A 24895-nucleotide genomic window follows, 5' to 3' on the forward strand; every position below is an offset into this window, starting at 1 on the left:
GTAAAGCCAAGTTTTTTCATTCTGGCGCTAGGAATCTGAACTCGTATGCCTGCATATGACTGAGCCATCTCTCCAGTGCCAGACTATTCATTTATCTATTTTTGAGTTTTAAAGTATTTATTTCATTTTCAAATCTTTTGTGTGTCTGAGTGTTTTGCCAGCAATGTATCTCTGTGCACCACATCTGTGCCTAGTCCTAGGAGGCCAGAAGGAACTGGAGTTACAGACAGTTGTGAGCTGTTAAATGTCATGTGGGTGCTGGGAACCAAACATGGGTCCTATGCAAGAGCAGCAGCAAGTGCTCTTAACCACTGAGCCATATGTCCAGTCCCATTTATTTTTAAATAACCAGCTTCAGGGCTGGAGAGATGGTTAAGAGCACTAGCTGCTGGGGATGGAGAGATGGCTCAGCTAAGTGGTTAAGAGCACTGGCTGCTCTTCCAGAGGTCCTGAGTTCAATTCCCAGCCACCACATGGTGGCTCACAACCATCTCTAGTGGAATCTAATGCCCTCTTCTGGCATAAAGTCGTACACACAGATAGAGCACTCATATACATAAAATAAATAAATAAATCTTTATTTAAAATATTAAGCCGGGCGGTGTTAGTACACATCTTTAATCTCAGCACTCAGGAGGCAAAGGCAGATGGATCTCTGTGAGTTCCAGGCCAGCCTGGTCTACAGAGCGAGTTCCAGGACGGCCAGGACTGTTATACAGAGACACCTTGTGTCAGAAAACCAAAAGAAAAAAAAAAATTAAGAATACTAGCGGCAAAATGGCTGTTAGCATTAGCAGCAGGAAAGGTCTCTGATAATGGAGACAAGTTCATTAGGAATTGGGAAGTTTCTCAGACTAAGCTCCGGTCAACCACAGGGCCTTAGCACATGCACCTTCTTTTTGGAAAACTTCCCACCACTCTACTAGGTCACCCCGTCTCTCCTACCATATTCGATCCAAAATTCACCCCCTCATTTCCTCAGCGTATGGCTCCAGCTACCACATTCACCGTGCACCTGATGACTGGTCAGTCTAGGCTTCCACCTGTGAACAAAAGTCCGGGCATCAAGACCACACACACACACACGAGCGCGACCACACGCGCGCGCGTGCCCGCCTACACTGAGCTCCCCTCACGTGTCATAAACTGGGGTACGCCTGCATCGGCCCCCACTCTCAAACCTCCTCGGAGGCAAACGCACAGTCCCTCCCACGCCCAAGCGCGCATCCGCCCACAGGCCTCCTGGATTGTGGCCTCCCAGCGCCCGCCCACACGCCCCTCGGGCACCCGGAGGCCCCTTCTGTGCCACAGCGGTGGTAGCGGCGCGGCCCACGGCCGTCCGGACCCCGGTGCCCGCTGCGCGCACGCGCGGCACGAGTGCCCGCCCCTGCCGGCCTCGCCCTCCGGGGGCGGAGCGCGCTGGGGGCGGGTCCTGCGGCACCGCCCGGGAAGCTGCGCGAAGCTGGGCGCCGCCGCCACATCCTCCGGAGCTCTGGGTCCAGGCGAGCCGAGTCGAGCCGGGCCAGGACCAAGCGGAGCGCTCCGACGGCACGAGCGAGCCGAACGCTGAGCCATGGCGCACCAGACCGGCATCCATGGTGAGGGCGGATGGAGGGCGGACAGGGGGCCCAAGGGCTCTGCCGCGCTTGGTCTGCGCGCTTGGTCCCTTCATCCTCCTCTTCCTCGCACCCTCCAGGGAAATTCCTGTTCTCCTTTGCAGCCGCGAGTCCCTGGGATGGACACATCTTGGGGAGTACAGACGGCTGTACATAGCCGAGAGTGGGTGCACATGAATGCACACAGCACGGGTGGAAGTATCTTGTGTACTCATCTGGGGGCGGATGTGCCTGTGTGTACCCGTCTGGGTATTTTTGTTCTTTCCTGGAGGTGGGGTGTACCCGGATGTGCACATCTGGAAAAGTGTACACGCATGTGCACATGTTCTCTGTATACAGTCCTGCGTGTGCACATATGCGACTTGGTTATGTCTATCCAGGCTCCTTGGTATGCATGCATTAGTGGCTGGTTTTGGACACTGTAGGTGGCATGGACCATCTCAGACATCATCAGTGTTTCCTGACAGCGTGCACACATCTATTGGAGTCTGCATGTGTGTGCACAGTTCAGGCACATCTCAGTGTGTGTGTGTGATCGGTGGATGCTTGCACGGTGTCTTATGACTGACATGAGCTTGTGTATAAGTGTGGAAAGGATATCCTGACCTTTACTCCTTCCAGGACCCCCAAAGTCTTGCACTAGGCTGGACAAAAGCTGGCACAGAGCCCCCCTTCTTAAGTAGAATGGGGAGAGTTGCTCATCTGACCTTGGCCTCTGACTTCTTCCATTTTCCACTCTGATCTGCTCCAACCAGGATTGCAAAAGTCCCAACTTCAAGCTGGAAGCAGAGAAAAGGGTCAGGATTCAGACTTTCTAGGAGAGCTTCTGTCTCCACCCTCATTTACAGGAAGCTTCTACAGCCCAGAGTGTCACACCCACAGTTCCGCTCCAGAGTCCCAGTTTCCTCCTTAGACTAAAACGGAAGCACTAGCTGGGGAGCCAGGTGTTTTGGCCCTACCTGGTCTCACTGGCCCCATCTCTTACTGGCTTGGAAGGGCTGCTTCCCTGGCCAGTTGGGAAGGCCAGGCTGCTTGCCTAGACAGCTTGTTGGTTTGGCCATCAGCCACCCCTGTCACATCATGATCCCCTGCCCAGGGCTGCCACCATCGACCCGCCTGACCGCCTGAATCCTTGCTTGCGGTTGTGGCTACTTGGTGAATGGGTAGCCCTCAGAGGCTTGCCCCCGCCCCCGCCCCATCCCCATCCTGCTTGTCCTGAGCATGCAGGGACCTGGATGGCCTCCCACAGGTGGGCCATCCTCTCCTGGAGATGGGGGGCCAGGTTTCCTGGCCTGCTGCCTGGCCTGCCCCTTCCTTCCTCTTTGGTCTGAGCTGCTGCCTCCAACTGGGAGGAGGTGCTAAGAAGTAGGCACCCACACATACACTGCCGACAGACCCTCTGTCCTATCCCCTCGTTCCCCGTGCTGAGAGACAGGCCTGCTAGGGGAGCTTCCCGCTGTCCTGCCTGTGAGGGTGTGCACCTTCGTCTCTCTGGGGCCTGCTGGAGATAGCAGGAAAGACCACCCTGGAGGATCAGGTGCCAGCCTTGGCCAGGCCATAGGAGAAGGCCTGGTGACCTCAAGAGTGAGGCCCGAGGAGGACCGTAACCTGAGGCTTGCTGGAGTTGGAGGTGGGCACGGTGGGGGCAGGGAGGCATGAATCTTTGATGACAGGGGCTCAGATGTCCCAGGTCTGGCCTCTAGATTATTGATGGTGACTGGGGTGGGGTAGGAAGGGATGTCACTTTCCCTGCTGGCTTTTCAGTTTGCTCTGGTAACAGTAGAAGGGGCTTGTCAGCCTCCCTCTGGGGAGCTTCTTGGCCTCCCTTGCCCAGTCCAGGCAGGTAGGAGGAGTAAAACACAAGTCACCCTTAGATCAAGAAAAGAATTATTAGCAGAAGTCCCATTCCTTAGCACCTTCTCCCATGGACTCCTTACCACAAACTTTTGAGTTTGAGGGAATTCGCTCTGTGTTATAGATGAGGTTGAGGTTCAGAGAGGTCAGAGGTCACACAGCTCAGAGGGAGCTGGGGCCCCAAAGATCAGACTTGAAGCTTCCAGCATCTACTGACGGTTATTAGCTGTGCATGCCCCGTGGGTCTGTGTCTCCTTGTGTCTAGTACCGAGCCATGCTTCTCTGTCCCCGGGGCTTCTTAGACTTTGTTAGGCCCCTGGCCACACAGTGACCTTCATGGTGGTGTACAACCTGAGATTCAGGCATAAGGTCACTCTGCAGGGTAAACAGGGAGCACCTGAGGACATGCCTGAGAGTTTGTTTACTTAAAGCCCCTCTACCCCGCCCCTAAGCTGCCCATCAGCTGCCCAATCCAGGGCCTATAAATATTCTCTGATCTCAACTCTCCAGCTGTGTTCCTGCCGGGATTCTTCTGACCCCTGACAGCCCCAAGGTCACACTCACCCAGAGACCCAAGCAGGTCCCTTACACACTTGGACTGTGTTTTCCTTCTCTACTACCACTAGTGGAGCTGAGATGATTCATGGTCCTCTAGCCCTGACCATGGTCCTCACCTTGGCACTGTGTCCTTAGTCATTAGTGACCTTCCGGGTCTGCTGCCCAGTTTCCAAGATGGAGTCTCCTTTCTAGGTACCACTCCTCCTCCAGGAAGCCTTCCTAACTGCCTGGGAGCTGAGGCTTTATTGCCCCTTGATAGGGCTATGTTGGGTCTGGTGGGCCCCTCTTTTGGTACAAACTGGCTGGGGGCTTGGAGTCCAAATGCATTCCTGTGTCATTTACACCCATGTCTGTATAAATTGTCTTATGTTGCCTGTACGTATGGTGTAGACACACTGCAGCTGTGTCTGTTGCATTGCATGCGTGCGTGCGTGTGTTTGAACGTCTAAATGAGCGTGTCCACTTACATTGACCCGCTGAGTGGGATTCATCTACTGCTGGATCACCCTGTGGTCAGGGGACAGGTGGGTGCCCTTCATTCTGACCAGCTTGACTTGTCTTAGAACTTGCTCCCTCTTCAAGTGGACTGCCCCATTCCTGCCTGCCCTTCCTGTCAGCAGAGCGATCCCAGCCAGCAGGCCATCTGCCTGCCACTCCTGCTAGCTAAATTTGGGAGCTTGTGTTCAGTAGCCGTCTCAGGTTCCCAGTCACATGGGGGAACCATATTTAACCCACTTCCCAGCCCAGCCATCAGACCCCACGGGACACCAGCAGACCCAAACTCATCCTTACCCACTCTGCCTGCTCACCACCAATAACTATGTTTCTTGTGCTTGTAGCCACTGAAGAGCTAAAGGAATTCTTTGCCAAGGCCCGGGCTGGCTCCATCCGACTCATCAAAGTCGTCATTGAGGACGGTGAGTGTCCCCCACACGCTGGGGCATGGGATGGAGGCTGAACCCAGTTGCTTCTGGGCATAGGAACAATGGGTGTTAGCTTCCGGCCCCCTTTAGACCTCATTTTCTCCATCTGAGAATGGGATGGGGCCACTCACAGGAGCCTCATGGGAGTCCTACAGGTGGGGATGGTAGTCACTCTCTTGTGCAGAGCTCTGTCCTGTGGTCGTGGCCAGCTTCAGTACCGAGAGGCTGTGTGGCTTTTGAGATGGGCCTCGTCAGGGTGCTAGACCAGATAGATGGCAGGGGCCCAGTGACACCTACTGTATGTATGTTGCATGTGTGCGTGCATGCTTATGTGTGTATGGTCAGCAGGCTGGACCTGGCTAGGCTGCTGGCTGTGGGAGGGCTAAGATGCCAAGGACATTTTCCCTAACGGGAGGCAAGAACGTATGTCTTGCTCATTCTGAAAACAGGGTAGAGTAATTCTGTACTTGACGGGGCCTTGATCTGACTGTGGGACCCAAGGTTTTTACCAGGCAGTACTAGAGGTATGAGGGTGTGGGGCCTGAGACAAGGCCTGGAGTAGAAGTATTCAAGAAGACAGAGGGTCTGTCTGGCTGAAATAGAGGTGGGGAGACAAGGAACCCCTCTCCCTTCTGTGCCCAGCGGCTGCCTCGGCAGGGAGGGGTGTAGATGAGGGGAGGAGGTGTGATCCTGGCATTCTCAGGAGTCGTGCTGTCGTGAGCCCTTTGACACTGGGCACCCTGAATGAGCCTAGTGTCCATTGACTTTAGCAGGGCCTGCCAGACCCAGAATTCACCTCAGGCTTTAGGGCCATAGCTAGGCTGGGCTTCGTCCAGATGCCCTCAGAGACGGGGTCAGGGTTGTTATGGTAGGTGACGAATGAGGCCTCCTGGGGCTTCCCCCCCTTAAAGAGATGCTTGAGATCTCTGACTCTGTGCCTTAACCTCCCAGGTAAGATGACACTTGTAGATGGTCCCCATACGCATAAGGAACCTCTAGGTAGAGTCTTACCCTAATTCTGCATTCCAGGTGTTGGGGCACCCGGGAATGCCTGGGGTAGGGGCTTCACATCCAAGTTGAGCATGACTGGAGCACCTGATTTTTCTATAAAAACTAAATTATCGTTCATTTTTGGTTTGGGTTTTTTGTTTGTTTGGGTTTTTGTTTTTTGTTTGTTTTTTCCAAAACAGGGTTTCTCTGTGTTGCTTTGGCTCTCCTGGAACTCTCTGTATAGACCAGGCTGGCCTTGAACTCACAGAGATTCGTCTGCCTCTGCCTTCTGGGTGCTAGGATTAAAAGTGTGTGCCACTGCCTTAGTTCTTTTTTTTTTTTGGTTTTTCGAGACAGGGTTTCTCTGTGTAGCTTTGCGCCTTTCCTGGAACTCGCTTTGGAGACCAGGCTGGCCTCGAACTCACAGAGATCCACCTGCCTCTGCCTCCCGAGTGCTGGGATTAAAGGTGTGCGCCACCACCGCCCGGCCCTAGTTCTTTTTTTAAACAAAACAACAACAACAAAAACCTGTCTGTGTCTTGTGTCTGTATTTGTGTATATGAACGCAGTGCTCATCGAAGCCAGAAGAGGGCATCAGATCTGCTGGTAGTGGAGTCAGAGGCAGTGGTGAGCGGCCTGATGTGGGTTCTGGGCGTCAAAGCCAGGGCCTCTGGAGGATCAGCCAGTGTTTTCAGCTGAACCATCTCTCCAGCCCTAAATTACACTTCATATGTAAAATTCCTGTGATAGCTTGGCATGATGTGCAGATGAAATTCTAAACAGTCTTAGTAAATAAGAAACACAGAGCCAAATACAGAGGAAATAGCCAAGAGATCAGAGAGCCATAACAAGCTCTAGTTTACCACCAGCAGTAGCTTCCCCAGAGAGAGCTACTTCCTGTCTGACTTGTGTTTTTATTGCCCTTCTGTTCTGCCTTCTCATTGGCTCTAAGCCCAGCCACATGACTTCCTCGTCACTGCCTGTCTATACAGACCTCCAGGTTTCTATGGTTGGTACTGGGATTAAAGTCTCGTGTCACCAAGCTTGGCTGTGTCCTTGACCACAGAGACTCTGCCTGCCATGTGATCGGATTAAGAGTGTGTGCTACCACCACCTGACTCTGCTTATGGCTCACTGACCTCTGATCTCCAGGCAAACTTTATTTATTAACATACAAATAAAATATCACATTTCCTCACAAATTAAATGTCACCACAATGGTGGGATAGGCCTATAATCCCAGCACTTGAGAGGGCTGAGACTGGAGGAACTCAAGTTTGAAGCCAGCCTAGACTATGTAGATTTGTCTCCAAACAGAAAAATGAAGCCTTGGGAGGTAGAGTTGTGAGAATCAGGAGTTCATGGTCATTCTTGGCTATATAGTGAGTTGGAAGCCAGCCTGGGCTGCATGAGCCCTGATCTAAAAATACCTATATATATATACGTATACATATACGTATCTTATATATATATATAAAATTCTAGATTTTTTAAAGTTTTTTTTTTTTTAATTATTATGTATACAGTATCCTCCAGGCGTGTATCCGTGCAGGCCAGAAGAGGGCACCAGATCTCATTATAGATGGTTGTGAGCCACTATGTGTTTGCTGGGAATTGAACTCAGGACCTCTGGAAGAGCAGCCAGTGCTCGTAACCGCTGGGCCATCTCTCCAGCCCCCAAATTCTGGTTTATTTGTAAATTTATATTTAGTGTGCATGGGTGCGTGCCTGTGTGTATCCCTGGGTTTGAACTCAGGTCATCAGGAGGCTTGGTGGTAAGTACCTTTACCTCTGAGTTACCTCACCTGTTCACACATTCTGGCTTACAAATGAGAACAAGTGGCTGAAGAGATGGTCCAGCAGTCAGGAGCATTCATGACCCAGATTCAGCCCAGCTTCGACATGGTGGCTCACAACCCTCTGTCGGTTCAGTTCAGGGGATCAAGCACCTTCTTCTGACTTCCGTGTGTAGCTGAAGTCTTCTCCAGGCCTGCCTGGCCCACGGTCAGGACAAATCTCTCTGACCCGCCAGTCCTGCAGCCGCTCAGACCCAACCGAGTAAACACACAGAAACTTAAATTGCTTATAAACTATGTGGCCGTGGCAGGCTTCTTGTTATCTAGTTCTTCTGTCTTAAATTAACCCATTTCTATTAATCTGTAAGTTGCCATGTGGCTCGTGGCTTACCGGTAGCTTACATCTCGCTTTTCATGGCAGTGGCTGGCAGCGTCTCCCTGCCTTAGCCTTCCACTTCCCAGAATTCTCCTCTCTTCTCGTCCCACCTATACTTCCTGCCTGGCTACTAGCCAATCAGCATTTTGTTTACACAGAGCGATATCCACAGCATCCGTGGGTACCAGGCACACACATGATGCACATACATAAGTCTATGCAAAACACTCATAAAATAAGTAAAACCTTAAAAAAATATGAACAATAAAGTAAACAATACTGTGTTTGGTCCCCTTCCCCAACCTCACCAGCCTATAGCTGCTAACTTTCTTTTTGTTTTGTTTTGGTTTTTTTTTTTTGTTTTGGTTTGGTTTTTGGTTGTTTTATTTGTTTTTTGTTTTTCTCTGTCCTGGAACTCACAGAGATCCGCCTGCCTTTGTCTCCCAAGTGCTGGGATTAAAGGCATGTGCCGCCACCGCCCAGCTTTAGCTGCTAACTTTCAACCCTGATTCCCATCTGAGTTCTGGGTGGTCAGGGAAAGAGGCCAGGGCCTGCAGAGGCGGTTAGACTGGTGGCCTCGCATGTTGGATTCTTAGGCAGCTGGATTCTTGACCCTATCAAAAAGACCTGGTGGGATCTGGTGACGTGCTGGCTGGGACCAGCTCCGATCAACCGTGGACCAGCTATGATCACGATTTTGCCCAGTTCTTCCTCTGGGTTGGCCTGTGTGACCAAGTACATGTATGGTGTTCCAAGGAGGTCTCAGCCTGAAACTGTGGTTGGATGACCTACTTGGCGAGAGAGATGGTAGGCCGGTCAGGTCCAGGTGGCCAGCAAGATGGCTCAGTGGGTAAAAATTTAGTGTGCAAGCTCAACAACCTGAGTTCAGTCCCTGGAACTTGCAGTGGACTGAGTCCTGAAAGTTGTCTTCTGACTTCTGCATTCACACTGTGAGAGGCACACACCCATACTCATATATGCCATGCATATACAATAATAATAATAATAATAATAATAATAATAATAATAATAAATAAAAATAAGTTAGTTGTTAGCTAATCTGGGTGAGACACTCCTGCAATCCCAGCACTTGGAAAGCTGAGGCAGGAGGATTGGAAGTTTGAGGCTAGTGTAGGCTGTATAGCAGGACTTCGTATCAAACACAACCACAAGCAGAAGCCGGGCGTGGTGATGCACACATATAATCCCAAGCCTTCAAGAGGCTGATGACCGCTGCAGGAGGATCATGAGTTCAGGGTCAAATGGGGCTGCGTCGTAAAACCCTGCCTTAAAAAAAAATAGTTGGCTGCTACTGAGGGAGAGGGTTGAAGCCAGGGGTGGTAACCTCTCCCCTACCACTTTGTCCTGAGGGGCGTATCAGAGCCAGGGGCTGAGGGAGCTGAGAGCAAGAAGTCATGCACAGTTAAGCATGCGCTGGGCAGCCCCAGTGTAGGAGTGCCTTGAGGGGACCACACTGTGGCTGGCAGTGGGCACACAGCTGTGTTCCTTTGTGTGTGTGTGTTTGTGTGTGCACAAATGCATCAGTGTACATGAATACAAGCGTTTGCAAGTGTGGGGTGTGTGCAGAGGAAGCCACCTGCAGCTGGCACACGTGACCTCGGTCATTCACTCCTATTCATCACTCAGAAACCAACTTCATACTTTGGGGATTTGAGGGCTCCTGGGAGAGTGGGGTGAAGTGGCCAAGTAGGTCTGAGATCGTTCAGAAAGCTACGTCCAGAGGACAGAGGTCCACCGGCAGAGGGGAGGTAGGATGTGCCACTTCGGCTCACCCGGCCTCTGCCCCCAGAGCAGCTCGTGCTCGGTGCCTCGCAGGAGCCAGTGGGACGCTGGGACCAGGACTACGACAGGGCTGTGCTGCCGCTGCTAGACGCCCAGGAGCCCTGCTACCTACTCTTCCGCCTTGACTCGCAGAATGCCCAGGGTTTCGAGTGGCTCTTCCTGGCCTGGTCACCTGATAATTCACCTGTGAGTCCTGGGCACCACGGCCCATCTCCCTGCTTGGGGCCAGTGGGAAGAGGGGAGAACAGATGAGAGATTGGCCCAAGGAGGCTAACGGAAGGAATGTCTGCCCCAAACCCTGTCTGTTCGATCAGCCTGTCAGCCTGACTCAGGGCTGTTTGAGCTGGGTGGAGGCGCCCCCTGCTGGCGAAAGCTGCCTGATACAGCCCTGCTGCGCCCCCTGCTGGGTATGTGGGAACAGTGAGATGACCTGATTCCGTGCCCTGCCTCCCTCTTCTGGGGCTCCAGTTGGCTCCAGTTGGCAGCTTGGCCCACGGGGGCCTCACAGTTTGCCCCATCTCAGGTGCGGCTGAAGATGTTGTATGCGGCCACGCGAGCCACAGTGAAGAAGGAGTTTGGAGGCGGCCACATCAAGGATGAGCTCTTCGGGACAGTAAAGGTTAGTTACCCAAGGCAGAATGCAGGATGGGGACCAGAGGGTGAGGCATTATGTGAGGGTCACAGCAACTCAGTGCCAGGCTCAGGGTGAAAAATAGGACTGGGGACCGGGACTCACCATAGTTGACACAGTGACACAGTGTTTGCCTAGCATGCATGAAATCCTGGGTTTGATTCCCAGCTCTTAGGAAGTGGAGACAGGGGGATCAGAAGTTCAAGATCATTGTTGACTGTGTAGTGAGTTTGAGGCTGGCTTTGGCGCTACATAAGATGCTGTCTCAAACAAAAGAAATGGAGGGATGGGGAGTCCGGGAGCCACAAGCTGAGATACACAGTGGGCTTCTGCCTGCCTGCCTGCCTGGGGTATCCATTTCTACCTCTGAGCCTGCCCCACAGGACGACCTCACTTTGGCTGGGTACCAGAAACACCTGTCATCCTGTGCGGCACCTGCCCCACTTACTTCCGCAGAGAGAGAGCTCCAGCAGATCCGAATCAACGAGGTGGGTGTGCAGGGGTGTGTGCTGGGAGTCGCTGAACTCGGTAGGCTGCAGCTGGGTAGTAAGGCTTGCTTCCTTCATGGTCGCCCCATCCCCAGGTGAAGACCGAGATCAGCGTGGAAAGCAAGCACCAGACCCTGCAGGGCCTGGCCTTCCCCCTGCAGCCTGAGGCCCAGCGGGCCCTCCAGCAACTCAAGCAGAGGACCGTCAACTACATCCAGCTGGTGGGTGCACAGGCGTGCCACGTGTCCACGACACACGGCCAGGCACCGTGGGCTTCCCCTACTCCTGGTTATGTTTGCAAATGGGCACAGAGCCCGATCCCCATCTCCTGAGCGGTTCCTGGACTGGGGGTGTAGCTCAGCTGGTAGAGCGCTTGCCTGCCATACACTGGGATTTGATCCTCGGCAGCAGCACATAGAACTGGGTGTGATGGCACACACCTGGAATCTCAGCCCTCAGGAGGCAGAGAGAGGCAGGAGCATCAGAGCTCAAGGTCATCATCCTTGGCCACATAGGGAGTTGGAGATCAACCTAATCTGCACAAGACTGTTTCTTTTGTTGTTGTTGTTGTTGTTGTTGTTTTGAGATAGTTAGGGTTTCTCTGTGTGGCTTTGGTGCCTGTCCTGGAACTCAATTTGTAGACCAAGTTGGCCTTGAACTCACAGGGATCCACCTGCCTCTGCCTTTTTTTTTTTTTCCTTGTTTCTTTTTTTAAAGAGCATACTGTTTTCCTCTCCTCTCCCTGCCCCCAAGCCCTGGCCACAACAGACACCCTGTAGACAGTTCCTCTGTAACTCCCTTGACTACCTCTTTCCCAGGCACAGCTCTTCTGCATCCTCTGACCACACAGGCTGGCTCTCCCTTCCACTTTCCTGGGGCTTTGCCTCTGAGGATGGAACCATTGCAATGTCTTGTTGAGGTCACAGTCCTCCACACCACCCCAAATGGGGATCTGGGTTGGGGGGGGCTACATCCTTAGCTGAACCTTCAAAGGGGCAGAGTTAGGGCCAGGCCTGGAAGGTCTCTTTAGAATAACTCCTGCAGCCTGAGGTCCAGCCTTGGGAAGGGGACCCGAGGGAGAAGGACCCCCCAAACACTCCAGCCCTGTTTCTTAGTGGGTACAGTGGTGCCCTCACACCGCCCCTTCTCCTCCTCAGAAGCTGGACCTGGAACGGGAGACCATTGAGCTGGTACACACAGAGCCCACAAATGTGACCCAGCTGCCCTCACGGGTTCCCCGAGATGCTGCCCGCTACCACTTCTTCCTGTACAAGCATACCCATGAGGGTGACTCCCTTGAATCTGTGGGTGAGTAGCAATGACAGGGACCTCAATTCTGTGCTGGCCAGGAGCAGCGATGACAAGCCACTGCTTGGTCCTGCTGTGGGGGGGAGGTGTGCAGGTGCCCCAGCCTGCGTGGGCTCACCTCCTCGTCCTCCACAGTGTTCATCTACTCCATGCCGGGGTACAAGTGCAGCATTAAGGAGCGCATGCTCTACTCCAGCTGCAAGAGCCGCCTCCTCGACTCTGTAGAGCAAGACTTCCAGCTGGAGATAGCTAAGAAGGTATAGCCTGTTCCCCATCACCCCACTCTCCGTGTGAGACCCTGGAGTCCTAAGTCCATGTGGGATTCATTGCTGCAGTATTGGATGGGTGGGGAGCCGAAGATGTGGGACAGCCCAAGACACACACAAGCCCAGCCTCCTTTCCTTAGGTCTTGGGTGACTGGGAGAAGGTGACTCTGGCCAGCAGGGTAGCGGCCCTGTGTTACATATCCCGTGGTGACCTAAGAGAAGATAGATGTCAGGGGTGACTCTGTGAGTGAGGCGTACCAAGAGTGGTATGTGTTGGAGCCTCAGCGTAGTGATGGCTTCTGTCTTGATCCATGCAGATTGAGATTGGTGATGGGGCAGAGCTGACAGCCGACTTCCTCTACGATGAGGTACATCCCAAGCAGCATGCCTTCAAGCAGGCATTCGCCAAGCCCAAAGGCCCTGGCGGCAAGCGGGGCCATAAGCGCCTCATCCGGGGCCCCGGCGAGAATGGAGATGACAGCTAGGTGTCTGGACTGGAAACAGGCCGGGCATGTGGACTGCCGGCTTGCTGCCCTACCGCTCCTGCACCTCCTTCCTCCCTAGCCTGGGCTCTAAGGAATCGGTTCCTGTGGGACAGGAGGGCAGGTGGCTGAACACGTTTGCTACTTTCAAGGGCCATTGGACCAGCAGCACTTTGTGACCCTGCCCTGGAGCTGTCCTTTTCTCTCATCTGTGTGCACAGGGTGGCTGGGGAACCCTACCTGGCTCTTTCAAGGGGTCTGCGTGGGGGGCCTGGCATGAACCTAGCCTCCAGATCTGATGCTGTGGTCCCAGCTCAGTCCAGAAGCCTTTGGCCACAGAGGGTGGGGACGGTTGGCAGGGGCCAGATGTCACAGGAAGGGACGGTTGAACGCTGTATTTTCTAAAGAATAAAATATTTTTAAATCAATACTGAGCCTGACTCTGTGAATTGGGTGCCTTTGTTTGCATAGCTGTCTTTTTCCCTGTTCAGAAGGGGCTTTGCTGGCCTGCTAGGGTGAAACCCAAGCGCTCCTGGCCTCAGATGTATGGGAGATGCTTTGAGAGTGAGGGAAGAAGCCCTGCCCATGAGGCCCACACACTTCCACGAGTTTATGGACATCTGGGTGTCTCTGTTTCCTGTGGGTGCTGTGACAAGTTACCACAAACTCGGTGGCTTAAAAAAGAGGTAGTTTGAGCCCAATCTGAGCAAAACTCTGTTTAAAAAAGGAAAAGAAAACCTTGCACATTTATTTGTACAGATCTGGAGGCCGGACAAGGCTGACACCATGGTACAGACAGCTGGCCTTTGGCAGGGTTGGCTGTGTTCTTAGCTCCGAATTTGAAGACCCAGATCCTGCTTCTCTGCTTCCATGGCCCTGTGCCCCCGTCTGCAGTCACACGTTTCCATCTTTACATTTTAGTGTTGTGTTTTGTGACAGGGCCTTGTGTAGTGACTGAGACAATCATCCTGCCTTAGCCTCCCTGATGCTGGCGTTACCAGCATGCTTCACCATACTGCCTCTGTCTCTGTTTCATTCATTTGTTGGGTGGATTTTGTTGTTGTTATTGTTTTGTTTTTGTTTTTCAAGACAGGGTTTCTCTGTGTAGCTTTGGAGCCTGTCTGGGAACTCACTCTGTAGACCAGGCTGGCCTCAAACTCACAGAGATCCACCTGCCTCTGCCTCCCGAGTGCTGGGATTAAAGGCGTGTGCCACCACTGCCTGTGTTGGGTGGATTTTTGAGACAGAATCTCATGTACCCCAGGCTGGCCTCCAGTGGGCTCTGTAGCTGAGGCTGATCTTGAACCTCTAGAGGCATGCACCACTGCCTGGCTTATGGGGTATCGGAGATCAAACCCAAGGCCTTGTGAATGCTAAGCAAGCAGTGTGGCAGCTAAGCTACATCCACAGTCCCCAGTGCTTTATAACAGACACTCACTCTTAGCTTCCTGTCCACACTTCCCCTACAATAATGTAGGATTGGGGGAATGAGGAGATGGATTCCTAAGAAGGCACTGTTCATTTTTGGTTTTTGGTTTTTCAAGACAGGGTTTCTCTGTGTAACAGCCCTAGATGTCCGGGAACTAGCTCTGTAGACCAGACTGGCCTTGAACTCGGAGATCCTAAGTGCTGGGATTAAAGGCGAGTGCCACCACGGCCCGGCTACACTGTTTGTTTTTTGAGACAGAATTTTACTATGTAGCCCAGGCTAGCCTGGAGCTTTGTTATGTAAACCAGGCTGGCCTCATAAATCACAGAGATCCACCTGCCTCTTGCCTCTTGAGTGCCTGGATTAAAGGTGTGTGCCACTGCATTTGGATCCTAAGAAGGCACTGTTGATCGTACCAGCCTGGGTGAGGGCTCTCTGGTTGGGTTTTCACAGCACCAAGGCTATAGTGGGTATTCTAGAGACCTGTATCTTGGAGTCTCCAGTCCTGTGTGTCCTTGACCATGTTGTCAGCATCCCTGTGCCCCTCTTCAGGCCTGCTTTCCTATCCCCAAGGAATGCAGAGTGGTGAGTGGAAGTGGGCACCTGACTCTGTGGTCCATGAGGAGTCACTTGGCCTCTGGGAAAGTGCCCAAGTTTGATACTCAGCAGAAGCCAGGGGTCAGTCTATGCCTCTGAAGAATGGGTAGACACCTCCTGGTCCAGGAGAGGAGGGCTGGAGAAACATGCAGCTGCTAAGTGGACACTGTCCTTTCTCCTGGATCAGGGCATTGTCCCATTGCAGGGGCCCTTTTGAACCCCTCTTAAAGCCCCTAGGATTATGGATAGGAAAGCTGGGACCCTGGCAAGGAGCCACAGGAGACTCGGGCCACATACCGGTTGGTTCTCAGGCAGGCAAGAATATAACACAGATGGCGCTCAAGCTGCCAAGGCAGCCAGACCATTGGCACCGCGGACCCTGCCTGCTATGAGATCCACTCTGATGAGGGTCTGGGCAGAGCCAGGAAACTGATGTAGAACCCCGCTCCTTTCGGGAGAATGGCCCATCATTCATTCTCTCATTCATTCATTCATTTATTCCAACTTCACTCAAAGATACCCTGACTACCAAGGCTGAGTGCTGTGGGCAGGACACAGCTTCAGCAGATACTGAGCAATGCCACAGACACAGATGGAAGTTCTTACCCTCAAGAAGTCAACATTCCAACAGGAGAGTAAGGCGGTACCCAGCAGAGCATGAAGGGTGGGTGGCATGGTGTGGCAGCATTTGAAAAAGGTTTTGCAAAGAGAGAACGAGCAGGCCACAGTGCTCAGGCGAGCCAGACCTGGGCTGGCAGGGTTACTTATGTCCGTATTTCTTTTGAATCAGGGTTTCACTATGTAGCCCAGGCAGGCCTTGAACTCTCATTCTCCTGCATCACCCTCGTGGTGCCGGAAGAATGGGTGTGTAGCTGAGCTGAGAGGTTCATGAGAAGGTCAGGGAAGGCCGGCCCCATGGAAAGAGAGGATGATATGAGCAGTGTGTAAAGGCAGAAAATAAAATGGACCATGTGGGGAATCTGGGGAAGAGAGTGTCCAGGCAGAGGGAAGAGTATGTTCAAAGGCCTCGAAGCTAGAAAATGCACAGATACATCCAAACAACAAGAAGCCAGGGTGGCTGTCAGCAGATCGGGAGAAATGGAATGACAGGGAGCATAGTACCTGGGCTACTGTTTGGACAGTGACTAGGGCTTCAGACAGTTATGGAGGGATCTGGGTAGAGGAGGGGCCCAGAATGGAAGTTTTGAACAGAAGGGATGGAGAGATGGCTCAGCAGTTAAGAGCATTGGTTGCTTTTCCAGATGACCTAGGTTCAGTTCCCAGCACCCACATGGCAGCTCACAGCTGTGTGTAGCACCAGTTGCAGGAGATCTGACATGCTCTTCTGACCTCCTCAGACACTAGGCTTGCAAGTGGTGCAGGTAACACATACAGGTGCATACACACACACACACACACACACACACACACACACACACACACACGTATACACAAGGCCTTTCCAGGGGCTCAATGTGAATTGCTGGGGGATATCTTTCTGTACGCTGTGAATATATGTTGTTCCCATCGGTTAATAAATAAGCTGCTTTGGCCTATGGCAAGGCAGCTTAGAGGCAGGCGGGAAATCCAAGGAGAGAGACAGAAAGAGAAAGGTGGAGTTGAGGGAGACACCAGCACCGCCAGGAGAAGCAAGATGTGAAAGTACCAGTAAGCCACAGTAAGCCACGGCCACGTGGCAACTTACAGAAAATAGAAATGGGTTAAGTTATAAGAGCTAGCTAGCAAGAAGCTTGCCATAGCCCATACAGTTTGTAAATAATATAAGCCTCTATGTGTTTACTTGGGTCCAAGTGGCTGCAGGACCTTTAGTGAGATTGTTCTGGACTGCAGGGGGCCAGGCAGGACCCTAGAAACTTACAGCTACAGTGAATAGGCCGCAGGAGACGAGAGAGAGCAGAACCAGGGTGATGTTAGCGATGATGTCAGCTCAGGCAGGCCGATAGATGTGCAGGGAGGCGGACCGTCCCATCCTTCAGGGAAGCTCCTTAAAACTCAGGAAGTAAAAACTGAAAAGCTTCAGGAAGTCCCTGAAAGTGATCAGGCCCTCCCTCCCCAAGCTTGTATGACAGTGAAGACTGCTGAGAGGCACTCTCAGACCAGCGGGGGTGGGGGGTGGGGTGGGCGGAGTGCTGCCTGGAAGAAGCAGAAGCCAGTTGAGCTGCCTGGAAAAGGCTCCGACCAACTGAGTTGCCTAGAAAATTACCTCTCCAACATTTTGAGCTGCCACCAAGTTGTGCCATGAAGCTGCAGGTGTCCAGCCTTTGTGGAATCCATGCTGGGGTGGGCTCTTGGTGGTGCAACTGTCTCTGTGTCATGTCTGCTCCTCTAAGTGAGCCCTCACTCATACTTGTGCCCGTAACTCCAGTAAAGCTCACTGGCTAGCCAACTTGGACTTGGGTGATGTCCTCAGCTTTGGTCTGTCATTGGTTGCCTTCCTCGGGTGAGTACACATCTGCACACATCTCCCCAGGAATCGTGTCGCACAACAGCAAGATTACCCAGAGTTCCAGTTGGACCAGCCACTGGGGTCTGATGGGCTACTGGGGGAACTGGGAATGCAGAGCAGGAGAGATGTCGAGGCTGCTGCAGTGGTGAAGGCAGATTTTGGCTCCAGCCTCTGGCTCGCAGAGGCTCCCCAGAGTTCTGGGGAAGGAGCAGGTTGGGGAGCCTGCCCTGGGCGTACCCACGGAGCAAACACTGAGGCATGAGGGTGAGGTGACACCCTCCACGTGGGTGTCAATGCTCGGCTTAGCTCTGCCAGGCTACTTTAGACCCTGGTTTCTCATTGACCTTGGGCAGGACTCTGGGCTTTGGTTCCTTCCCATACCTCCCAGGGGACAGATGTGAGGCCCTCATGGCTGACTGTGGGGTGAGGAAGAGAATGGAAAGAGGAAGGGGTGAAAAGGCCTGCCTGCCTGCCATCTGACTATGCAAATGACCTGTGACTCATGGTACCACCTGCCCTCCCCGGGTAGGGATAAAGTATCTATCAGGCTGCAGTGAAAGTGTCACTTCCTCAGTTCTCTAAGGGACCCTGGTGGAACATCCTTCTCTGCCGCCCAGCTTGTCAGACGGAGCCTCTAGAGAAGACTCCATTCCCCAACATGGTAGGACCGCAGTTCTTAGCGCGCCCCCCCCCCCCCCCGGGGTGGGTATCATGGGAGGGGGATGATGTTAGAATGGTCACAGTGGAAAGGACAGTCCACTCGGTGCCCTCAGGATGTTCATGGACCCCTAAGGAAATTGGAGCCAAAGTCGTTCTCTGAGCAGGGAGGGATGAACCTGCTAGGTGGGTAGGGAGGCTGAAGCCTGGGACCTCAGTCAGCGGTGGCTGCTGACCTGCATGCCGAAGACCCGCTGCCCGCTGCTCCCTCTGGGCCTGCTGATTCTCAGCAGGTTGAGGGTTCTCAGGTCAGACTGGGGAAGCGGATGGAGGCTAAAAAAGCCAGTTTGTACCGGCGAGGAGCCGGCTACACCTCAGGGGGCTTCAGAGCTTCCCACACTTTGTCCAAGGAGAGGCCAGGAAGTGAGTGGAGCACAGCTTCAGGGAGGCTGGAGGAACAGAGTCCCGGCAGCTGCTGCGTTCAGGAGAAAGAGCCGAGGCCCCAGAGGAGAGGAAGAGAAAGTGCGAGAGGCCCAGTGGGCCCCACTGGGGTCTGTCCTGGCCCTGCTGTGGGTTGTGTTCCCAGCGAAAAGCTCCAAGTCTGGGGTCTGGATTTCAGGCCCAATCCTGGTTCTGTGCCCTAGCCCTGAGTCAGTCAGAGGCTGAGCCTAAAACCAAGGAGCGGTTCTGAGCGGGCCGGAAGGAGGCTGGAGGGTGGGGCACTTGGAGAGGATTTGGAAGCCCTGAAGAACGCCCCAGTGAGGAAGAGAGGGTAGGAGAGGGAGGACAGGATAACACTAGACACTCACCCAGTCCTGGCTCTCACAGGTTCTCTGTCACAGGACCCTTCACCCCTTGTCTCTCCTGGTGCAAGCTGCAGTGCTGGCCGGGGTTCTGGCTCTGGGCACCCTGCCTGCCTTCCTGCCCTGTGAGCTGAAGCCTCGTGGCCTGGTAGACTGCAACTGGCTATTCCTGAAGTCTGTGCCTCGCTTCTCTGCAGCAGCTGCCCGTTCCAATGTCACCAGCCTTTCCTTGATCTCCAACCGCATCCACCACCTGCATAATTCCGACTTCATCCACCTGTCCAACCTGCGGCACCTGAACCTCAAATGGAACTGCCCACCCGCTGGCCTCAGCCCCATGCACTTCCCCTGCCACATGACCATTGAGCGCAACACCTTCGTGGTTGTGCGTACACTGGAAGAGCTGAATCTGAGCTACAATGGCATCACCACTGTACCCCCACTGCCCAGCTCCCTAACGAACCTGAGCCTGAGCCACACCAGCATCCTGGTACTGGATTCTACCAGCCTCGCCGGCCTGCACAACCTGCGCTTTCTCTTCATGGATGGGAACTGCTACTACAAGAATCCCTGCAATGAGTCAGTGGAGGTGGCCCCAGGTGCTCTCCTGGGCCTGAGCAATCTCACCCATTTGTCACTCAAGTATAACAAACTCGAGAAGGTGCCCCGCCAACTGCCCCCCAGCCTGGAGTACCTACTGGTGTCCTATAACCACATTGTCAAGCTGGCACCTGAAGACCTCGCCAATCTGACCTCCCTGCGAGTACTTGATGTGGGTGGGAACTGTCGCCGCTGTGACCATGCCTTCAACCCCTGTACAGAATGTGGACAAGAGTCCCTCCAGCTGCACCCTGAGACCTTCCATCATCTGAGCCACCTTGAAGGCCTGGTGCTGAAGGACAGTTCTCTCCACACGCTGAACTCCTCCTGGTTCCAAGGCCTCGTCAACCTCTCGGTGCTGGACCTGAGTGAGAACTTTCTCTATGACAGCATTACCCAAACTATGGCCTTCCAGAACTTGACAAGACTTCGAAAGCTGGACCTGTCCTTCAATTACTGCAAGAAGATATCATTTGCCAAGCGCCACCTGACAAAGTCCTTCGAGAGTCTGGTGTCACTGCAAGAGCTGAACTTGAACGGCATCTTCTTCCGATTGCTCAACAAGAACACACTCAGGCCGCTCACCAATCTGTCCCACCTCCACACTCTGCATCTTCAGATGAACTTCATCAACCAGGCCCAGCTCAGCATCTTCGGTACCTTCCCAAACCTTCGTTTTGTGGACCTGTCAGAGAACCGCATCAGTGAGTCTTTGGTAATGTCAGCAGCCCCCCCTGAAGAAGCAGATGGTGCGGAGCAGGAGAGTCTGTGGTCTGGGGTTCCTGCCCCAACTCTACTGAGCACCCCTGCCTCTAAGAACTTCATGGTCAGGTGCAGGAACCTCAAGTTTACCTTGGATCTCTCTCGGAACAATCTGGTGGTAGTCAAGCCAGAGATGTTCATCAACCTCTCCCACCTCCAGTGCCTAAGCCTGAGCCACAACAGTATTGCACAGGCTGTCAATGGCTCTCAGTTCCTGCTGCTGACCAATCTGCAGGTGCTAGACCTCTCCCATAACAAGCTGGACTTGTACCACGGGCACTCGTTCACTGAACTCCCACAATTGCAGGCCCTGGACCTGAGCTACAACAACCAGCCCTTCAGCATGCAGGGTATCGGCCACAACTTTAGTTTTGTGTCCCGTCTGTCCAGGCTGCAGTACCTTAGCCTGGCACACAATGACATTCACAGCCGTGTGTCCTCACATCTTCGCAGTAACTCACTGAGGTCCCTGGACTTCAGTGGCAATGCTGTAGGCCTCATGTGGGGTGAGGGGAACCTTTACCTCCAATTCTTCCAGGATCTGCGTTGCCTGAACCAGCTGGACCTGTCTCAGAATCGCCTGCATATCCTCCTGCCCCAGTACCTCGACAACCTCCCCAAGAGCCTGAGGATTCTGAATCTCCGCGACAATTACCTGTCTTTCTTTAACTGGAGCAGTCTCACCTTCCTGCCCAACCTGAAAGTCCTGGACCTGGCAGGAAATCAGTTAAAGGCCCTGACCAACGGCACCTTGCCTAATGGCACCCTGCTCCAGAAGCTGGATGTGAGTAGCAACAGTATTATCTCTGTGGCCCCAGCCTTCTTTGTTCTGGCTGTGGAGCTGAAAGAGGTCAACCTCAGCGACAACTACCTCAAGACAGTGGATCGCTCCTGGTTTGGGCCCATAGTGCCGAACCTGACAATGCTGGACGTGAGAAGCAACCCTCTGCACTGTGCCTGTGGGGCGGCCTTTGTGGACTTCCTGCTGGAGGTGCAGACTAAGGTGCCCGGCCTGCCCAACCAGGTGAGGTGTGGCAGTCCCAGCCAGCTGCAGGGCCGTAGCATCTTCGCGCAGGACCTGCGGCTGTGCCTGGATGAGGTCCTCTCCTGGGACTGCTTTGGCCTTTCCCTGTTGGCTGTGGCTGTGGGCATGGCGGTGCCATTACTGCAGCATCTCTGCGGCTGGGACGTCTGGTACTGTTTCCACCTGTGCCTGGCATGGATACCTTTGCTGGCCCGGGGTCGGCGCGGCGCCCAAGCCCTGCCCTACGATGCCTTCGTAGTGTTCGATAAGGCGCAGAGCGCGGTTGCCGACTGGGTGTATAACGAGCTGCGGGTGCGGCTGGAGGAGCGGCGCGGGCGTCGAGCACTGCGCCTGTGCCTGGAGGACCGCGATTGGCTGCCGGGCCAGACGCTCTTCGAGAATCTCTGGGCCTCCATCTATGGCAGCCGCAAGACGCTGTTTGTGCTGGCCCACACGGACAGGGTCAGTGGCCTCCTGCGCACCAGCTTCCTGCTGGCTCAACAGCGTCTGCTGGAGGACCGCAAGGATGTGGTGGTGTTGGTGATCCTGCGCCCCGATGCCCACCGCTCCCGCTACGTGCGCCTGCGCCAGCGCCTCTGCCGCCAGAGTGTGCTCTTCTGGCCCCAGCAGCCCAACGGGCAGGGCAGCTTCTGGGCCCAACTGAGCACAGCCCTGACTAGAGACAACCGCCACTTCTATAACCGGAACTTCTGCCGGGGACCCACAGCAGAATAGCCCGGAGCAACAAATGGGAACAGCGGCACCTTCACGCCTGGCCACCCGGGGTGCTCCGCCTGCCTTGCTCTGTCCTTCTGCTTTACTCCACGAGTATCCAGCAGGTGTTCAATACATGCTGCCAAACCACCACCCCTGGGCTCCTGGGCGGTGTGGGTGGGGGAAGAGATGGGAAAATTCTCCATATCTCCGCAGAGTAAAGAGAGAGAAGATAGATTAAAAATGGGACCCACAGAACAAAGGTTGGTTGTGAAGGGCAGTTTTCTTCGCAGGCATCTTCCAGGAGGGTCTGAAGAGAATCACCAAATGTGGACTTGATCCTTCCCAGAAAATAGGACCTGGTCTGACTTCATTTTATTTTATTTTTTTAAAGCTATTCTCTGAATGCCCTGCCCTCTGTGCTGGCCTGTGTCAGCACCTCTCTGTCTGTCTTGCCCTCAGCAAGGTCCTGAGAAAACTCCCAAGCAGGGATGTGCTCACTACTAGGTGTGTAGGAAAAGAGGGATGATTGCACGCTCGGGTGGCCATGCCTAAGCTGGAGAAAGAAGGCCAGCCTTGATTAGAGCCCCACCAGTGCCAGCAGCGGCAGCAGCAAGGAGCTGAGAGCCACAGAAGATCAAAGGTGTATTCAACCTCGGGGTGTGTGTGTGTGTGTGTGTGTGTGTGTGTGTGTGTGTGTGTACACTTGTACATGTGCATTTGGAGGCCAGAGGTCAACCTCACACATCATTCTTCTAGTGCTATACGTTTGGTTTTTGAGACAGTCTCTCATTGACCCAGAACTCACCAATTAGTCTATGTTGGCCGGCCAGAGAGCCCCCAACTATTCACCTCCTCCAGCTTCCCAGCCCCAGGATTCTAAAGGCACTCACCACACCTAGCCTTGTCACGTGGGTTTGGGGGATCAAATTCAGGTCACCATGCTTGCAAACAAGCTATCTTCCCAGCCCTGTGTCCACCCTTTGGACATCATGACAAACATTGTCACCTACATTGTCACATTTGAGATCTGTGCGATGAGTTAAAACACAGAACAAATCACGACCAAAAAAAAAACAAAAACCAACAACAACCTAACAAAAAGATTCAGCGGACGGTTTTGTGTCAGGCTGCATCACAGCTGTCCATGGGTCCATCAGTCTTTGCGCCACAGATTGAACACACCTATTAAGATGAACTCATAATCCGCCCCTTCCCACTTGCATCTAGAGGGTCATGCCAGGTCACACTGTACAGACATCAAAAGACACCTGGTGAGCTACCGCCTGGCTACAAAGGGAAGGGGTCCTCTTCCGTGCGCTTGTCTCTCAGACCTGCTTACATTCAGGCTGAGGCCTAGTCACATCTGATCAAGATGACTATGTACATATGTTTCTTTCTTCCTTTCTTTTTTTTCAAGACGGGGTTTCTCTGTGCAGCCCCAGCTAGCCTCGAACTTACTTTGTAGACCAGGCTGGCCTTGAACTCAGAGCTCTATATGCCTGCCTCTGCCTTACGAGCACTGGGATTAAAGGCATGCACCACCACTGCCCAGCTCTTTCTTTTTTTAAAGCCAGGCAGGGTCTCACTACCTAGCCCTGGCTAACCTGGAACTCTGTGTAGACCAGGCTGGCCTGGGACCCACAGAGATCCTCTTGCTTCTGCCTCCCAAGTGCTGGGATTAAAGGTGTGTGCTACCCTGCTCAGAATTTATTTTTTTAATTTTAAATAAATTTGCATTTATTTCATATGAATGTGGGTGTGTGTGCGAGGGCCATGACGGGCTTGTGGAGGTCAGAGGACAAAGGAGTCAGTTCTCTCCTTTCACCATGCGCGGTCCAGAGACTATACTCAGTTTTTTGGGTTGTTTTTTTTTTTTTTTTTTTTTTTTTTTTTTTGAGATGTAAGTCAGTTCCAGGAAAGAAGCTGCACCTCCCACTGAGCCTTCTGAGAGGCTGATTAAAACGTCAGTCATGGTGTGGAGGTTGGACTGTTGCGGGCCCAGAAACTAATTACAATTTATCTTGAGCTACAATTCTAATAAATTATAACTTACCTTAGCCTTCTGACTGGCCATTCCTTACCTGTCTCTCTGTCTAACCGAACAGATAAATGTGTTCACTTAACAAAAACATAGGTTTTTTTTTCCCCCCACCAACCAAAAGGCTAAGAATGTTATCAGATAGCAACTGAGGTCTATAGTTGAGGTTCACCCGCCCTCTACTTTGCTTGAACTACCTACTTAATGTTTCAACCAGTGTATTTGAAAGGTGCCCCGACTTGCAGTGTTTTTGTGGGATTTTGTTGTTGTTGTTGTTGTTTTCCCTGAGACAGGGTTTCTCTGTGTAGCCCTGGCTGCCCTGGAATTCACTCTGTAGACCAGGCTAGTCTCCAACTCACAGAGATCTGTTGGGAGTTCCTGCAGAGCTGCAGCTGGTTTGATTCTGGGGTGTTATAACGCACCTAGCTTTGATCTGTCTTTTGTGATTGTTACCTTTTGTCTCCAGTACCTTCTATGTGAATCTTGTCTAAAGGTGCAAAGCCTATGCAAAGCTTGGTTGGGGAACAAGCCGGGGAAGCTGTGATAGTCCTTAACTGGCAATTTGCATTTGGCATTGTCCCCTTGGGGAGCTTAGATAAGAGGTTTTGGGATACAAAATTAACTTGCTAAAGGTGTAAATTGGAGAACAATAAGAAAAGCCCTTTGCTAAGCTACAAGTGAGTCAGTCAGTCCGGAGAGACTGATCCCCT

At 53.0% G+C, this 24895-nt stretch overlaps 1 protein-coding gene across 3 annotated transcripts; it reads left to right on the forward strand.

The window, feature by feature from the left end:
- Positions 1–557: 557 nt before the first annotated feature.
- On the forward strand, positions 558–23973 carry LOC128098259 (twinfilin-2). 3 transcript variants are annotated; one of them, XM_052719164.1, is made up of 9 exons: positions 558–1598; positions 4868–4945; positions 9924–10102; positions 10440–10535; positions 10931–11035; positions 11131–11256; positions 12193–12343; positions 12479–12600; positions 19070–22397. In XM_052719164.1, the coding sequence occupies exons 1-9, from the start codon at positions 1574–1576 to the stop codon at positions 22163–22165; spliced, it is 3978 nt and encodes a 1325-aa protein (XP_052575124.1). In that variant the 5' UTR covers positions 558–1573; the 3' UTR covers positions 22166–22397. The 3 variants fall into 3 exon arrangements, with proteins under 3 accessions (XP_052575124.1, XP_052575116.1, XP_052575108.1); XM_052719156.1 differs by lacking the exon at positions 19070–22397 and adding an exon at positions 12927–13519 and having other exon boundaries at positions 1411–1598; XM_052719148.1 differs by lacking the exons at positions 558–1598; positions 4868–4945; positions 9924–10102; ... (3 more) ...; positions 12193–12343; positions 12479–12600 and adding an exon at positions 13095–18245 and having other exon boundaries at positions 19070–23973.
- Positions 23974–24895: the final 922 nt, after the last annotated feature.

This window comes from Peromyscus californicus, unplaced genomic scaffold (genome assembly GCF_007827085.1).
Source record: "Peromyscus californicus insignis strain IS unplaced genomic scaffold, ASM782708v3 Scaffold_11__1_contigs__length_118956290, whole genome shotgun sequence".
Classification (NCBI taxonomy): domain Eukaryota; kingdom Metazoa; phylum Chordata; class Mammalia; order Rodentia; family Cricetidae; genus Peromyscus; species Peromyscus californicus.

Bases quoted from the DNA above. Each gene is read 5' to 3' on its own strand.
- LOC128098259 (XM_052719164.1), top strand. From the start codon at position 1,574: ATGGCGCACCAGACCGGCATCCATG. The intron at 1,599-4,867 runs GTGAGGGCGGAT...TTGTGCTTGTAG, and splicing joins GCACCAGACCGGCATCCATG to CCACTGAAGAGCTAAAGGAA. The intron at 12,601-19,069 runs GTATAGCCTGTT...TGGCTCTCACAG, and splicing joins AGCTGGAGATAGCTAAGAAG to GTTCTCTGTCACAGGACCCT.